The sequence below is a fragment of the Mastigoproctus giganteus genome, chromosome 4 (assembly GCF_048544385.1).
Source record: "Mastigoproctus giganteus isolate SK-2022 chromosome 4, ASM4854438v1, whole genome shotgun sequence".
Classification (NCBI taxonomy): Eukaryota; Metazoa; Arthropoda; class Arachnida; order Uropygi; family Thelyphonidae; genus Mastigoproctus; species Mastigoproctus giganteus.
This window is the reverse complement of record NC_143578.1, coordinates 184158642-184177455: the sequence shown is the minus strand read 5'-3', so window position 1 is coordinate 184177455 and position 18814 is coordinate 184158642. Positions and strand designations below refer to the sequence as shown.

Here is an 18814-nt window from a genome sequence, read left to right as displayed (position 1 = left end):
TCTTTCTCCAAACTTTGAAAGAACAAAACTTTCAAAGAAGGGAAGGGAATGTAAGAAAGAATGATTAGCCGGAGTGGGGCTCAGCGTTGCCCCAATATGTCTTGAGGGTATTGAACGCTCTCAAGAAGCATCTGCGCACCTTTTGTCATATCATAAATGATCCGCGAGGAGTGAGACAGAATGAGTGGAAGAAACGAAGGCAGTAGGGGGTTGCTTATTAAAACATCTTATCCCACAAAACCCACCGAGCCGGAAGCTCCAACCACTGAAGGGTGTCATGGCCTTATTTACGCCGCAGGGAGCAAGTAGAACAGGCGCGGGCTCTCGTAAGGCACATTTGTGTGCTGCAGTTGGTCGCAGCAGTGGCAGTAGTTGGCCTCGGCTGTGGTTGGGTAACTGGTGTGGCACGAGCGTTTTAACAGTGCGGCATTCCGTCCCTTAGCAGTGAGACATCTGGATTAATCACGAGGCTGCTGTTTGGAAAGGTAAGTGCTTCTGATGGCTTTCCACCCACTTAAATTAAGGGGACCTATTCAAGTGGAAGAGGGGAGGAACTGTATAATAAACAGACAATTGGAGGCTAAAAACTGGAAATATTACACATACTAGGTTGCCATGGAGATGTTGAGATAGCGTAGACTAACAGGCACATTTTCTCTGAAAATCCCCTTTATTTCACGCGCTCTCCCAAGAGCCCTCTTTCTCACGTGCTCATCCCCGAATACCACATTAACTGACATCGTGAAATCTGTGCAAACGTGTATGGCCGAAGTTGCCGATATAAGAAACATTTCTTACATTGTGGCTAAGTTACGTGCAGATTTCACTAATTTCGTTATTTCTTAATTTGCTGATATACATTCATTTACAAAAAAAAGAGAAATACGTATCTGTCAAATTATTTAAAAAAGCCCTCTTTCGGACGCTTATCTTCCCTTCTATCTCCATGTTATTTTCCTTAATTGCTGGGCCCTCATGCATAACTTTCATGCATCTCTCCACGCTACGCCCATTGATAAGACCTTCCATTAAGTTAAAGATAATTTCTCTGCATGCGTGTCTATCGTTAGAGAAGAAAGTCTATTTTGACCTTTCCGACCAATAAGTTTTGAGGGTGAGTCACTGCGAGATAACATTCCGTAGAAATGTTTTCATCCCACTACTCTTTCCAACGATGCCTTCCTGTTAGACGCCACAATGCGAATTACTCGAGGTAATTTTTATTTCTTAGCTTTTAAAACAGAAAATGCATTACAGGGCATCCAATTACAGTGCACGTTTAATACAATGAAAGTAATTATAACAAAAACAGTAATAAATCTAATAATAAATTTGAAATTTTCCGGGATAAACAAGGGAGAGGTTGATTAAACTACAGAACTTGTACCACTGAAAGGACCTTTACGAGTATGCAACTTTAAAGCGGAGAGTGTTCCTTTTGATGAATCTCTAATAATTTCAAAAGTTTAACGTTATTGTGGATAAGGTTTGTCAAATTGGCAGTTGCTTGAGAAAATTACTCCTAGGTCAGAGTTTTGATCACTTTTGAATATAAGCTGTTCGAAGACAGTAAGAATAGGCTAGATTATTGTGATCGGGAAGTTGCAAAATACATTGGTACTTAAATGGACTTACGGAGTCCGTTGTCTGAGGCCCATTTCACGAGTTTGTTTACAGCTCGGTGGAGTTCAATTTAGTTCGATGGTTTACAATGGATGAGCAGAGTTTGATATCATCAGTACACGTGGTAATTTGGACTGAGAATCCTGAGACTGAGGAAAGTTATTGATGAAGAGTTAAATATGAGAGGTCCTAGGCAAGCCCCTTGGGGAACCCATAAGTTGGGCAGAAATGAGCGCTGTAGCCTTCTGAAGTTGCATTTAAACTTTCAAATAGATGAGCTGGTAGGTTTGATAGAAGAGTGAACCTCAAAAATAAGAGGGAGGTAATCATAATGGAAGTGGAGTGTCCTTAATCTTACAATGATACTGGAGAAAGCAAATAAGAGATTAATTAGGATCATGATCTTGAGGGAAGATCACAATGCTGCTCAATATCTATACAATTAAAAAAACATTAAACACATACAATTAAAAAAATATGTAGTTGTGTTGAATCTCGATGCTGGTCCCAGTTCAGTTTTTTGTGCATTAAAGTCGCCTGCAACAATAGTAAGGTCAGAAGGCTGAATTTGTAAAAAATGGCATTGGGCAATCGACGAAAGTAGACAATGGTTTGAGTAAGTGGCGGATGAAAATATACAAGAAAGATGAACAACTGAACTTCTCGGTACCAATTTGAAGAATGCAGTAATGAGATTCGAGATCATTAAGTATTAGAGATTGAATAAACGCGATACTCTTAGAATGAATTGGAGCAGTGCCGCCACCACGGAATCCTCTGTCCCTCCTATATACATTGAAATTGGATGTCGTAATCTCCGAATCATCAAATACTTAAGTGAACCCACTTCGATATCTATATTTTCAGTCAAAAGATAGATATCGAAGTAATCGTTAGAAGCGCCAGGAAACTGCGTTCTAGGCCGGTTTCATGCTACTCTTGATAGCCACAACTATCTCTGAACTCCCATTAAGTTGTCTTAAATTGTTTGGAAACAAAAACGATACGTAGGAATAGTACTTAGACATCAAGCATATCGGCATATTTCGTTTATGGTACGTGGATGAATAAAACCTAACCACGTGTTGCCAATAAGGGTCAGAAGAAAAAGTTCCGTCGGGTGAGGCACTCTTAGCTTTTTTTTTTTTCATCTCTCGTTGACCGACTTGGACCATGCAATCGTCTGACGAGGGTTGCATAGCTTTTCCTTCAAGTAACAAATTTTTTACCCCTCAAATAACTGACCATAGGATATATGCAGTTCACAAGAAGTATGATATATTGATTTCTATAGCCTTTTATGTTTAGGTGTTCATCTTAAAGGACAACAATTTCCGGAGAAATAGAAGCATATGAAGATACGCCTGGTAATTTACGACACCATAAAATTACAAGAAAAATTGTTCCATAAGATCATCAACATAAAATCCTGCCAAAATCATAATATGGAATGCACAAGCTTTCTCAATAAAATATTGGATTCCGTTTGTCTAAAAGTCGGCATTTCTTGATCTGAAGCTTAAATAGTATTAAAATAGCAGAACTATTCAAGGAAGCAACGGTAATGCAGCTTCCGCTCTTTGGTGCTGCCGGTTTGAGCGGTAACTTGTTCCGATAAATGATTATCCTTTAAGTAGAGGCAAGTTTTCTTGTATCCAGTCTAAAATTATCTTTGAACTTGAATCAAAATAATTTTTCCTCAATCTCGAATATCTCCTTCTTTTGTCACTCTAAAAAGAGGAAATACTATTCTATCATAAAATTTGATCAATCCTTTTATGGTCATCAATACACCTCAATTAAATTCCCATGCATATGCCTCGTTCCAAATTTGCTAAGCTTACAACTGGGGCTTCCTATAAAGATCTCTTTACAATAATGTTGTTTCCCCATCCGTGTACTCTTCCAAACAAGTCGACATCTTTCTCGAAATAAGTCCTCAACGAGTGTATACAGTATTCAAAATGTGGTTGAATCACTGATTTGTAGAGCTGGATATTGGAAAATTCCCATATATATTGGCATTACCCCACGCACTCTCCTTGCAAACGTACTACTTGTATAGTGTTGACATTCTTTAGGAATATCGACCATCGTTTAACCGTTTCTTCCTTTTCCATGCATTAAAAGTTAAACATTTGCTAATAGTGTCTCTCAAAGTTGAAATTATCCTGTCCATCTTCAACTGGAAAACATTTCTTCGGCATCACAAAATACAGATCACCATAGCAACTTAACGGAGTGTTGGCCAGTCTGTACATGAAAAGAAGCCGAATTTTTGTAAGGAAAAACCCTAACTCGCCTGAAATTGGATGGTTATATCCCAGGAATGGGGAGAGTCAGCGAGGGAAATAGAACCTAAAATCTTTTCCAAATGGAAGAGTGGCAAATCCTCACGAGAGACTCGCATGTTAGCGTAATATCACCGAGTTTATAAAATATTGTTTGCTGAACTGGACATACACAAAAATGGTTTAGTTCTCGCAGTAGTTGTAATCACCACCTTCACACGCCAGGTGGAAAATGCCGGTTCGAATCCAGTCAATAACGCAAGGAATCTTTAGGGTTTTTTTTTTACTTCGTGGCTGCATTAGTCAGTCTCAGGTGGAGACAGCAGGGTCCTGCTACCCTCGGAAACTAGAGTTTTTCTTCCAGAAACACAAGAAAATCGACCAGGGAACAACGCAATTTATGTACATAATACACATGAATGGATAAGGTTACTTTCGGGTGGCCTTAATATGACAGTTTCAGAAAGAAGGAAGGCAAGGATAGTTACAGCTGTCACAAACTAAGCGATCCAAGGGATAACGGAGCATGGCAGTCACATCGCAGTTCTCCACGGATGTTAATTTTTTATTTTTCTAAATTTTATTAATAACAAGATACACAACAGGTAACCAGTGACAGTGTATCTGAGAGCAGAACAATGAACACAATTTATAACAATAATAAAAGATCCAACAGGCAGATAAATATCGATATAGATTCAAACATTAAAAACATATGTACAAAGGATGATTGCGTTGAGTTACCGGTAAAACAAGTAATAATTAATAAGTTAGAGAATAGAAAAATAATAAAACACATAATAATAAACTAGAACAATTAGATCAGAGCTAGTCACTATGCAGTTTAAGAGAAGAGGCAAACTTGTGGATGGAATTCATCAGTGGTTGGGAGTTGTCAAAGAAGTCAATGAGAGAGTCATTTGCTGATTCTGTTCAGTAGACTGAACTTCATCAAGTCAGTGGTAGCAGAGTCAACACGAAACAGGGTAAGGTTCTTGACTTGTCTACAAGGAGCATTGAAATTGATTTTGCTAAGGATATCAGATTTTCATAAGTTCCAGTGATTATTTTGGCTAGAAGGGTGACAATAACTCTTCTACTGTACAGAAGCCTCAGATGAAAGTAATCACGCAACGATTCATAGTACACCAAGTGATAAAATAGAGGATTACGGAACGCAAGGTAACTTAACTGACAATTTTTTTGCACTGCTTTAATTTTGTTAATGTCTGTGTGAGGATTCCAGATGGGTGAGCTGAATTCAAGGATTGGCAGAACAATAGTCTTATAAAGGATAACCGCATATCTGTAGTTTTTGAATTTGTAAGTATTCCGTTTGATGAATCCGAGTGTTTTGAATGCTTTGAGAGTGATTTTAAGGACATGAGCATCGAATTTAGCACTGCTAGAGAAGAGAACCCCCAAGTCGTTGACAGTCACACCTTTCGATGGTAATAGAGTTAGTGTATCCCGTATTTATTAGTTGTGGAGATCTGCCGGATGAGAAAGATTACTTTGCACTTCAAGAGGTTAGCGGACAAGCCATTTAGAGATAGCCACGGAGAGAATTTATTGAGGGCGCATTGGAGCTGTTGAGAATCGATAATCTCCTTCACTGCGGAGTAGGTCTTAAGACCATCAGCATAGAGAGAAACTTAAATTTTGATGCAGATGAAAGAAGGAAGATCATTTATGAACACAATGAAAAGTAGAGGACCTAGTTGGGGGGAGCCCTTGAGGCTGGTCAGCACATGTGAGAGGGAAGTGCCCCCAAGGAAAAAAAAAAAACAAAAAAAAACGGTGGTTTCGTTTTCCAGAGTGAAACAGAGAATTGGCGCTACAAAATGACAATGGGCTGATGTATGATATACAGAAGTGACATGGTTCAGACAGTGAAATTACAAAGCGTGACCACGAAGGAATTGTTCAAAAATGTCCCGTCTCCGCCTGTCCACAGAAGTACGAACAGCAAACTGAAATCAGGCGATCGAGGAGGGATGTTGGAGGGGGCTGGGGTAGAATCGTTCCACAATGTTCACCGTGATTGTGGGCTAATTGCCCATATGAAGGGGTCTACGACTCTTAAATGACTCGGATTTTTATTAGGGAAAATCAGGAATGAACACATTTTTCCTGTACAGAATAAGTGTAATGAAATGAGCATTTAGGTTGTTCTCATACTGCATAGAATCTCCGAATACGGAGCTTGCAGTTCCTCATGTACACATTCGAATCATCGCGTGGTAATTTGAGACTTCAATGGATAGCAAGGGGTTCAGTTTGCATTTTATTTTTGCGACGCATGCATATAAATTCTTGAAACCGTGTTTAGAAATTCGAAAGACGAATTTGCGAATGTGATTCTCATAGAATCAGAGTATTCGGGCCTCGCGATATTTTCTCAACTTTAAAATATTACTAACAGGGAGCAGTACTATAATGAAAAATGCATGTGCTGCCCATTTTTTTAATTCGTTAGCTAGCAAAAAAAAAAAAAATAATAATAAAATAATAATTTTGTACTTTAGTAATTTTTATATACGTTAGGACTTACATGTTGCTCTCCTATGTAAACACCGTTAAACACAATGTGCTTGTTTTGTATTATGTTTAATTACTGATGTCTACTTCATGTTGCTACGAGGATACTATTAATAAATCAATAAATTTTCTGGTTATACTTCGAGACACAGGAGTTTAAAAGATGAAGAATACGTGAACTTGGCGGTCAAAGAATTGGTTAGCGTGAAAAATTACATAAATTTTACAAGTAGCTAAAAGCGGGTCTAATAATCGATTAATAACCGCAAATCGATTAATAATCGATTTGCGGTGATAACTCGAATCACTTTAATCAGGAGTAAACGTTATGTTATCAGTCTAATGAAACCGTGAACCTTGCCCATGGGCGCCTCCGTAGCCAGGTGGGAAGGAGCAGCAGTGCGTACACACGCTTCTTGATTAGACCGGGGTTCGAGCCCGTCACCACGAAATACGAAGGATGCGGAAAGGTCAGGGAATGATTATCGCATATCCCGGAACAATATGGCCTTAGTTGCTAATGCTCCTAAAAACCAAATAACAAACAAACAACCTTGCCCATGGAAAAGGTGTGAATCACACGATGATCAAAGCATCCATGCAGATAATACTTTTTCGAGCTGCTCAGCGGATTTTCTGAAGCACGACGTGGATTCAAAGGGGAGGGGGAATTCTGGTCGCCAAGGAATGTCTAAACGCTAGATACGGCGCAACTCGTCGTGAGGACGCCACGTAGCTTCTCTGCAATTTCTTCTCTTTACGACAACTTCCCTGCGCTGTCCAGCTGTTTCCCTTTTATGACTCCGGCTGAAGGATCAGCGAATCTCAGCAGAATCACCGAAATGCTCATTTCATTGCATTCCTGCATTTTCCTTAAAAAATCAGGTCATTTAAAAGTCGAAGACCTCCCCTTCGTACGAGCTATTAGCACACAATCACGGTCGCACTGTAAAGCGATTCCCCTCCAACACCACTCCTCGATCGCCCGATTTCAGTTTTCTGTCCGTACCTCTGTAGGTATGAGGAGACGGGACATTTTTGAACAAGTCCATTCATCAGTCACGCTTCGTACCGTTGTGTTTGAACCATCTCACTTCTGGACATCATTTTCTTTCCCACTGTTGTTAATTTTTAGCGCAAACTTTGTTTAAATACCGGAAAATGAAATTAGTTTTCTTGAGGGTATTTAAGGATTTTCCCTTTCTCACTTGCTCCTACGCGGTAGCACAGTGGTTCTAGTCACCGTCCTGCGTGGAAAACGGCCGGGTTCGAATCCCATTAATGAAGCCAGGAACTTTATGGTATTTTATCATTCAGTGGCTGAGTTAGTCGGTCTCAGGCATGGACAGCAAATACTCCTCCCCCGGATGAACGAAAAACGGGCAACTCGACCTTCCTTCTCTCTCTCAAGTCAATCGTGAAGGACTGATGAGAAGGGCATGCTTCATTGTCCCCTGGATCTCTTAGTTTGTGACAGCTGCAACCATCCTTGCCTGTGTCCAGTTCAGCACAAGACTTAAAAGAAAAAAAAAACTTCACATGATATTACCCAAACACATTAGAAATCGTGGCTCCCGTGAGGATTCGCCACTCTTCACCCATTTGGAAAAGGTCTAGGAGTCTATTCCTCCCCACTCTTTCTCTTCCTGCCTTCGGGGAGAAAAAGTGGGGGGGAAAAGTACAAAAAAAGGCTGGTCGCAGGAGATGCAGCATTTTTCTTCCAAAAACTCTTAATCTTCTATATTAACTTTCATTATCACAGCGGTGCACTCATACGGTTACTAGAAACACGACCACACATTACTTATTTGGCGTTGTCACCCAGATTTGTGATGATGTTTACCCCTTGGCATATACTGCCATTTCAGGTTCAGGGTGAAGCGCATACTTCAGCCGGATTTAAATTTTAAAAAAAAAAATTAAATTTATATTGTTTGATGACAAAATTTAATTTCCGATTTATTTGTGCTCCTTGGTGGTCTTATGTCGCACGGTCAGATATTCGCACGAGAGGCGAACTAAATCAACAAATGAGTGTCCGAAAGGCTGTGTATTTTTGTGGAAAGTGAGTAGGACAAGCGCGCATTATTTCTCCTTTTAACGAGCTACGAAATGAAACGTTAACAGTGATACGAGGCGAGGTTACCATCAGGCTCGCGTTCTCCCCACACTGCAACCTTTCCCTGGAGCTCACAAAGGTGTGTTATCGTGGCCTCGCTTTTACTCGAGCTGCCACCCACTCTTTACGCTCCCTTCCTTTTCACACCTTCCGGAAAGATGTATTTTGGAAACAACTTTGGGAAAGGCACGCTTTCTCCCTTTCTATTCAGGGGAGGGGAGAAATGGGGGAAGTGACCTGGTTCACATGCGAAGTCCAGTTGAAAACGAGTTTCTAACTAACGGATAACAATCCAAAGCGAGTAACCCAATTGCATAATGAAATGCCACTGGCCACCTCGTGCGTTTTCTGTCTCCTTCCTGTTCGCTCATAATCGCGAGACTTTGCTTCTCCTTCGTTCCATGTTCCGCCTTTCGCCATTACATTCATCATTCCCAGACGGCCGATGGGCGATTGCAACGCACAAATGGACCTCCCGAAGCCATTTCAGTTGGCACCTGGAAGTATGCATGCCTAGCGCTACTCATTATTTGGGGGGTACCACGGACCTCTCTGCAGTCCCCCTCCCTTTAGGACAGCTTCCCCGCGCAGCAAAGTTGTTTCTGCCCGCACCGAGTAGACATAAAGACAATCCGTGTCCCTCATTCCCAATCCCACGATACGTTTTGTGTCTTATGACAGAGCGTTGCCATGACCTGTTTTGTAGGTCCGTTTGTACGTGGTATTATTTAGTGGTTCTCACGATAGCGAAATTGTAAAAGAAAAAAATAAAATAATATAAATAAGTTCGTTACGCCGACACAGACGTAGGTGGGTATTGTTCCAGTGTCACATAAACTCGTCAAGGTGTAGTATTTCATTGTGTTAGAGGTCAAGGGTCCGCGTGTCGCTTTTAAGTACTTTTAACTTCGTTCGCTATATCGGATCACGTAGCCCCGCGTGCCGTCACCTCCAGCTGGATACACGATTGTTATATTGGTCAGCGGCCTTGATTAGCTCGTAATCTATTTATGTTCTCCCTGTCTGTTTACTTTGATCGCTATCAACCAAAGCCATTTCAATCCTACAAGTAAACAAATCTTACCCCTAACCCCTTTGCTAACAAACCTAATAAAAGTCTGTCAAGTTAGCTGATAGTCATTGTTTCTTAATCCACACTGCCAAACAGCTCTACTGAGTGCCCTGGATGTGGCACAAGCTGGTGGAATTTATAAAGAAGATCGCGGGCGTTAATAAAGCGTGTTCGTTTTACGGCCAGGCTTATTTCCTGCCATAAAGCCCAAGTACCCCGTAGACCTTACTGCTGTAGCGTGAGATTAAGTAATGGACAAAAAAATTTTTATTCTTTTTTACTCAAGTCACTGTGACCATATTCGAACGCACTGAATTTATGGCACAGTTACAAAGTATAACTGCTCGGAATGAAACCGTGGGATACCATGGTCAAGGAGAGGAATCTGCACACCTTGGCACAACTCCTTTGAGGCCGAATGGATTCACCTGATATCTGGGAAGTGACGACAATCTCTCGGACCACCGAACGAACCCTGTGCAGTGAAACACCTTCTCTTAGATCTTCACTACAAAACTGCAATGCCTAGGGCATATAAATGTAGCAATGGTCCACCTTCAACCAATAAAGATGATAAAAATCCACCTGGATTATCATTAAATAATTGGAAAATTATTTTGCCAATATTTTAGACCTTGTACAGCTCTTATCAACCCTAGCAGGGGTAATAAGAGCTGTACGAAACCTAACGGCTACAAGGTCTGTGTTCTTTTTGTTTCTTCTTGATCTTGGTTTATCTTTTAATTTCAGCTTCCCCAAAGATCTTAGAATAACCATGAGCAATGGCGCAGTCTTTTCTCGAGTGCCACCTAAAATGTATCACACGTGATAAGCTCAGAACATACACACAAAAGGGCTAATTGTGCCTCGTTTTGGTCACATCGCAGTAGTCAGAATCCACAAAAACCAGAACACGTCAATCAGTCCACTGTCACATAACCTCGTATATATTAATATGTAAATATAAACTTCTTGCAGTTGTCATCCGCTAATTTTATTATTAATGTTAACTGAGTATATGTTACCATTCAATTTTGTTGGAATTCAGGGAAGATATCAGCAAAGCGCTGATATTAGTAAATAATGCACAATAAGCCATCCAAAGTGCGGGGTCCTCTTGGGTAGCACAGTTGGTATAATCAATAGCCTCCCCACATCGTGTGGAAAAGAGCTGAGTTCGAATCCCGTAAATGACGCGAGGAATTTTTATGGGCCTTTTTCACAACGTGGCTGAGTTAGTCGGTCTCAGGTGAGGTAGCGTGGTTTTTTTCTCCTGGAAACTCGGGTTTTTCGTTCAGAAAACAGAAAATCGACCGTAGCACACACGCAATTTGCAGACAATATACACAGAGCAATATGGCCCAAGCCGGTGATGTTACTAAAATCCCACTACAACAACCAAAGCATAGGAACCTTCGAAGTGATTTGAGAGAGAATGGCAATAAACAGCCATTACATAGTTCATCGTTTAGTGTCAATCAAATAAACACCAACTTCAGAATTCAGAGAATTCCATGGCAATGTGGGAGATCTGATGCTCCCCCCCCCCCCACCTTTCATGATCTATTATCTTTATCGGACTGTTTGCGAAAGAAGTGAGCATTGTTCTGCTTGACGAGCCGGATAATATCCCCTTTCTTACTTACGGCGTACCTTGAGCGGAGTAATTACGAAAATTGACGGTTGTCATAGTTACGAAACATATTATTAACCACTTTCTTTATTGTGTTCGCCAGAATGGGGCTATCTCCCAGCTAACCTCCATACACTTTTGTTATTGGCGAATGATTGGAACCTTTTTGTGTCCGATTTTCTACGTGCAATTATACGATTATACGTGTTAGGCCTAACGACTTCCCTGACACCGTGCAGTTGTTGCATATCACTGCACCGGACCATCGTGCAGTGATATGCAACAACTTGGCCGGGTCACAACCTCGTTTATACAGCGGCATACCGATTCCTAAATTTGTAGTACGCGTGACACACTCACATGACACCTGCTATTCCAAGGACAATGACCCACACACGCTGGATATATCAGACAAATCAATAAGGTTTTTATTATTTATTTTTTTTTATCATGTGCGGGAAAATGGCACATTTCCAGACGCAGATATACGCTTTTAATTTTTTTTTTTCGAAGTTGTTAATTTTTATTTATTTCCTGGTGGTCTACTTTTCTACTTCATCGAACTTTCCTTCCCCGAACACATCTTTCTTAGCGATTGGCATTCACTCGCACGACACGAATAACGAACACAAAGAAGACAGATTGTACAATTCCCTTTTTTGCAGTCTCTCTTTCACCCTCACTTGCCCATTCCATTTTCTTTTCATCGCTGAAGTTTATTTGCCTGATTCCTTGTTTTGCAGACCTCAAAAGGGAAAGCGTACCGTCTTGTCCGTGTCAAAGAATGTTGTCAGTTGACTGATTCTTTTTTGTATGGAGCGTATTTGTTGATCTCTCTGAGGTACAAAAATTTGCCGAATTTAGGCAACTTGAGGTTTATCTTTTCATTTCAACTTTCCCAAAGATCTCAGAATAACTATGCGCAATGGTGCAGTCTGGATCGCAGTAAAAGTTTTGTTATCCGGAATTCAAATAACCGTAAAGCTCTAGCAACCGGCACATTTATATGCTAGAACAGAGGTCACGAATTAGTTTCCTTCCCGCTGCACATTAGAAAAAACGTAACTGAGGTCGAAAACCATTTTGTGATAAAATTATTTAAACATCGAGTAAATATTATGATAAAGTATTTTATTTCTTTTTATTTCAGAACGCGAAGAATACGTTAATAATGAGTGCACCTTTCTATACTAAAGAATGTGCATCCAGTATAACGCATTTTTCAAATTTCACACGTAAAATTATTATTATTATTATTAGCCATATGGTACAAGGAAGCCTGAGGCTTATGCTGCACCAGCCAAAAAAAAAAAAAAAAAAAAAAAAAAAAATGAGTACCCTGAAAGAGAGAGAGAGAGAAGTAGGAGGGAATCACCAAGAAAAAGAAGAATGATGATATCCAGCTCAGGACCCTGGGTGTGCCAACCCCCTACTCACCAGATATGAGTCCCTGGGGTTCTGTACAATAATTACAGTAAACAAATAATGACAAAAGCTGTACAATAATTCCAGTTTTTTTAAATAAAAATAAGAACAGCTATATCACTGCAAGAGTGGAAGCGCATTCTGTAATAAATGAAAGGCACTATATTTTTGCCCGTGTAATGGAATGCAGGGACACACCGGGGGCTGGCTGCCAAAGAGAATCTCCTAAAACAAAGAAAAAAGAAAGAGAAGAAAAGGGAACATTTTCTTTAAAATACTGAATTGTGCATCTAATAATTTACTTATTTATTTGTTTGCTCATTATTATTTTATTTATTTATTTATTTTTTTCATGCTAAATAAGTGTACTCTGTCGTACCTATCCAGGGTACGATGGGAATCTGTGGATCGCACACCGAAAACTAACGTTCTAAGCGAAACATCACTGCTTTCTTTTCCACGAAGTCAACAAGAGAATATCTACAGCACCGCCATCTAGTAGCATCTGCTTCACATTACAGTATTAATTATTCAGGCTTTGCCATTACAGCCTCAAACCAGAGTACACTGTTAAATGAGGAAAGGATCGTTTAGAAAAGAAATTAGTTATATACATTACTATATTTGAAAATAATTGACAATATTTGGACATCTCAACTTCATTGATGAAACCTAACAGTAACTGTTTTTAAAACTTACTGATGTGCTATATTAATGGCAATATGTACTAGTTTCCAGATTTATTATTATTAATAACCATACGATGCAAGGAAGCCTGAGGCTTATGCTGCACCAGCCAAAAGAAATTCCGGAGTTACCCAGAGAGAGAGAGAGAGAGAGGAATCACCAAGAAAGAGAAGGATGATGATATCCAGCTCAAGGTCCTGTGTTTGCCAAGCCCATGCTCACCAGATGTGAGCCCCTGGGGTGGGGTGGTTTCATTGTAATGCAGCAGTTCTCAAATTGTGCGATACAACAACTCTCTAAAATAACAAATGAATTCGCGCGACCCCTCCTCAGTAATTAAAACTAATGATTTCATTTTGGTTAGAGTTTGGAAATAAATAAATCTATCACTCACTCTTAATAATTAAGTTTTAGTTTGTACAGTATATCAAATACAACAATGATCGACCCTTACAACTTTATAAATCCGTTAGAAATATTAAAAAAAAAATAATAATAGAAAAATTCACATTTCAAACCCGAAGTAAAAAAAAAAAAAAAAAAAAAACCACAACCTCCACCGGGCGGTGTCACAATTCAAAGTTGGAGAACCCTTCTCTGGTAGTTTATTTACTTTCTGGATTATAATTACGTAAGAAGAAATTCGAATGTATAAATTTATTATACATTTCAAAAACTTAAAAAAAAAAAAAGTTTTTACACTTAATTTAAAATTTTTAAATAAACAAAATTAATTAAAATAATAAAATTAAAAATAAATAAAAACGTTTTTACGATACACGTTTTACCAGTGCACCATAGAAAAATCCGTGTGGATCAGGGCCGCTGCTTTGAATTGGAGAAAATTACTCGTTTTATTTATTTATACCTTATTTATTTATTATTTTATTAATTAATTATTTTTAATTTTAATTTTTTCTTGTATTGAGTTTCTTTGGAGGTGAGGGAGCCAAGTAGCCCTTTCCTGAGTTCTACCTGTTAAAAAAATAATTAAAACATTAAGTTTTAAGGGTTTAGCATATTTGTCGGCCAAAAAAAAATAACTATTATTAATAATTACAAATTTTTTTGGTGGCTCCAAATCATGTCCCGAGGAAATACATTTTTAAGAAAACTCAGACACGAGACATATAATCGAAAATGCAAATGCAACATTGAAGATGAACTAGAATGTACTACCAGCTTGCAACGAATATTTTTTTGATGTCCATGAGAAATTTGAGAAGCCACACGCTCTTAGCAACACATGAAAAAAACACGTTGAAGCCCAATTTCCCACTGAAAGAAAATGTCGTTCTCTTTACAATTATTTGCTTTTGCTATTTATTTCCATTCCCACCGATTCGCATCACTGCTCGAAAGCAGTTTTCCTTTAAGGAAAACATGTATACGACCTTCAAAATGATCACTAATAGCCGTCTTGTTACTACTGCTTCTCAAGCACCTCACGATTAATTTAATATAATCTCTCTGGGATATCTGCAGTTTTAATTTCAGGTATGCTATTGAAACAGGAATGTGTTTGCAACCCTCTATCTCGTCCAACAGGAAGTGTAAGGTCATTCACTAAAGTTGTTTTTGAATGTTACAGCTATTAAAATGAAATAATAAAACTCGAAAAGAATCTACGCGTCTTTGCTTAAATTTGGTAATTTTAAAACAAACACGTAATAACTAAAGATCTTAAAACTTAGAATTCATGTTATTTACATGTGATCTAAATAACTTTATAATTTTAATACTAATATAATATTTAAAAAAATTTATTAATAATTTAACATAGAATTGAAAACGTGCTACGCAAATAGTAATTGCAGAATTGAAAATTATTTGGAGCTTATCATGTATTTTATATTCATTTGAATATTCCCCTCCTTATTTATGTACAAAATAAAACTTAAGTATAAAATAAAATTTAACAAACCTTTTTAAGTGTTCCATTAAGGCGAAACATGGCTTCTCAACTCAAGCGTAAAGATCAAATGAGCAGAAATAAGCAGACGAACAGAAGTCATAAACCACAGCGTTCATTACGTCATAGCTTTTATTTAGATAACCTCATTCCACGCCAAACAAATATATAAATAATTTTAAAAAATGAGAGAATCTATAGTTATTTATATATTACTGTAAAATTAATAAAAATACATTTAAAATTAAGAGAATAATTTTAATTGAATAATAACGATAATTAAATAATGTATTTATTTCAAAAGATATTTATTTTTGCCATTTTTCTTCACCAGGAATTATAGAGCATGCCTTAGATGAGACACGCAATGCAGCTATACCGGGCTATAGCCGTATTTGCCCTCGTACTGACAGGTAAATTCTAAGATTTATTTTTACTCTTTGTTTATTACTTGAAAAGTATCTTTATGTGATTGTATGCGTAAATGCACTTTTAAATCAATTTATATGTTTATTTTTACTATTTCAGTGATAGCCGAGGAAAATAGCGAAGAAACATCCTGGAGCGAGAAACTGGTAAAACATATTGAATATTTTAATATATTTTTCATATACAAGTTAAAAGTAGTTTTAATTTAATTGTAAAAGAAGGAGATTGAATATTTGCATAATTTTTATGCGAATAATCAATCCTGTTTTTTTATGTATATGTATAAATAATAAAAGGAAAATGAACGAATAAGTAATTTCTGGAATTGCCGAACTCGTAAAAATACCAGCAATGCCATGTACCAGAGTGAATCGTTGCGGAAAGCAAACGATTAGTGGCTTGTTACGGGAACCATTTTGTTTCAATTTTAAACTCAAACTCCAGTAATCTTAACTTTCCAAACTCCAGTAATCTTAACTTGTTCAACCGGTCGTGACTTCGCAGGTACGGAGTTCCGTAAGTTGCAAGTATGGGTCTTAATTAGAAATAACCAGTTTGCGCAGTCTTGTTCGACTTTGCTCTTCACACAATACCCTACAGCGGTGTTCAAAGAAAGTGCATCACCTAAGAATTTCACATTTCTAACCCTTTTTCGCGATGGTATGTTACATTAATGACTAGCATCACAAATAGAAATATAAACAAAAGATATTTATTAATAGTTAAGGCAAAGCTAAGTAATATTTGACAGGTACTCTCAAAATATTCCAAAATGAGCATTTGCAACCTTTATACAACAGTTTTGGTAAACACGACAATTATGACTGAAATGTTATCAGAAGCCCTCAATTTGCTTCAGTTTATCATTTTAAATGGAAAACAAAATGAAAAGTTCACCAGGTGCAAACTAATATTTAGTTGAACCGCCTCTGGCCCCGATAACAGCAGCACACCATTGAGGCATTGACAACATCAATTTCTGAAGATAACAACTGATAGTTCGCGGTTCAAAACACGAATTATGGCTTCCTGAAGTTCACGAAGGATCTTTGGTTTCTTTCTGGCAACTGCAGATTCCACACGATGCCAACAGTCCGGCCAACAGTCCGGCCAACAGGTCCGGCCGGGCTGTTTCCTGGCCAGCTAACAGTTGTAATGGACCGTCTGTTCTTCCAACCATTCTTTCACCTGTAACAAATTTAAACACATTACTGTCGAACCTCAAATTCAGAAACGAAGGTAAAGTAACTACAGAAGTGCCTACTTATACTTACCCCCGATGACAAGGAGCAGAGTCGTCCTGAAAGATGCAGTTATTTGCAGGCAGGTTGAAATGGTCTCTAATAGTTGGCAGCAATTTGCCTTTCAGTATAGCCAGGTATCCACGGGCATTTATGTTATGGAACCTTTTATAAACTGCAGGTGACCTACTCCGCGATACGAAATGCATCCCCATATCATTTGGCTGGTAGGGAATTTCACTGTAGACACCATACAGTCTGAATGGCATTCTTCACTACGTCTACGGCGAATCGTTTGTCTCCCATCAGAGCCATGCAGATTGAATTTCTTCTCATCCGAGAAAATAACTGACTTCCACTGCTCGGGAGTCCATTTGACAAGTGCACGTAACTCGCCATCCTGACACAAGCAAGGAATGACTGCAATGCTTGCAGAGCGTGCTTACATAGCTGAAAGTAACAGCTGATGTAATATAACGTCATCACCTACGCGTGTCAATCTTATCTGATGCAATCTGTAAGAAATATTGCCATATACTTACGTTATTCGGACGACGATTACAATTTTAAGGGGTGATGCACTTTCTTTGAACACCAGTGTACATATTTTTTTTAGCTTTGTGTACTACCGGTTATATAATATTTACTGTTTTGTTTGTTTTTTTGTGTGATATTTAATGATTTTTAATACAGTATTAGGAATGTTGCTTTGTTAGCGCAATCTGAAATTGCACAGAAGCAAATTCAGACAACGTTAACCAATACCATGTTTCAGTTGAAGTTGTTACAGCAAATCCGGAAACATGGGTGGCGCCGATCTGGTGCTGTGTTCTGAGCCAGTGTAACAAAGTGGTTGCAGGACCTTTACCACTGGCCTTCGATTTTTCAGGTGGCACCTGGTGAAAAAATTATAAATATAATTCATGATTCTATTTATGATCCCCTCTGGCTTCGCAGAAAGTCCGTTTCTCTACTGCTTATGTTAGTGTCCTTCGCACAAATGCCCCTTTAGACCTACATGAAAGAAAAGGCACATTATAGAACCCCAAAAAAAAAAAAAAAAATTTGGTACGCTGTCCTAGAGTCCTATACAGAAAAAATCTAAAGCCGGAATCTGAATTCCTTAGGTCAAAATACGACCTTTTTGAATGGCCTCGTATTAATGTAATGAGTTTCCTTTTTCCGCCCTTTTTTAGGCACGCCCACAAATAATTAAGCACCAATTAGCTTTATCATGTCTTTCCGTCTGTCCACATATAATAATTCGACTCCTAGTGAGCAAATTTCTGTGAAATTTTATATTTGACTCGTTTAGAAATATTTTTAAAATCATTTTAAAATTCATTCAAATCGAACAAATGGAATTCAACATTTTTTAAAAATTTTCTGTTTATTTTAAACATTTATTTATTTTTTTAAACATGAGTCAGGTTATATTCCACGAATTCTCATTAAATTTCATAACACATAAATTTAGAATACTAGATAAAAAATACTAAGAATACTAGATAAAATGTTATTAACTCAAGGAAAAAAATCCAAATGCACCTGAAATGCAAGGATCCATGCACCGTCTAGCTTTATATGAATAACTCTTCTTTTATTAATTCTATGTTCAGAGGTAACATTACATCCGGTGGATACTAGATAATGCATTAGTCCGACATGTAGAAGGGAAAATTGATACAAAATGACTGAAGCCAATGTACAGGGTAATTGCGAAAGGTCTACTCTCAACACATAAAGTAAGAAGAAACACAATATGAGCTGCATAATAAATGAAAGTGTGTCAATTCAGTTGGATCATCAGAAGTTGGCTGTAGTTGATGGTGGTGGTGTTG

General features: G+C 38.2%; 1 protein-coding gene across 1 annotated transcript in view; it reads left to right on the top strand.

Moving 5' to 3' along the window:
• LOC150087245 (uncharacterized) overlaps positions 1 to 18814 on the top strand; it is a 33508-nt gene continuing 14694 nt past the window's right edge. The window contains exons 1-3 of the mRNA XM_090371100.1: positions 1 to 485; positions 15638 to 15716; positions 15832 to 15878. Coding sequence (XP_090227226.1) covers positions 15659 to 15716; positions 15832 to 15878 — 105 coding nt within the window. The 5' untranslated portion in view covers positions 1 to 485; positions 15638 to 15658. The remainder of the gene's footprint in view (positions 486 to 15637; positions 15717 to 15831; positions 15879 to 18814) is intronic.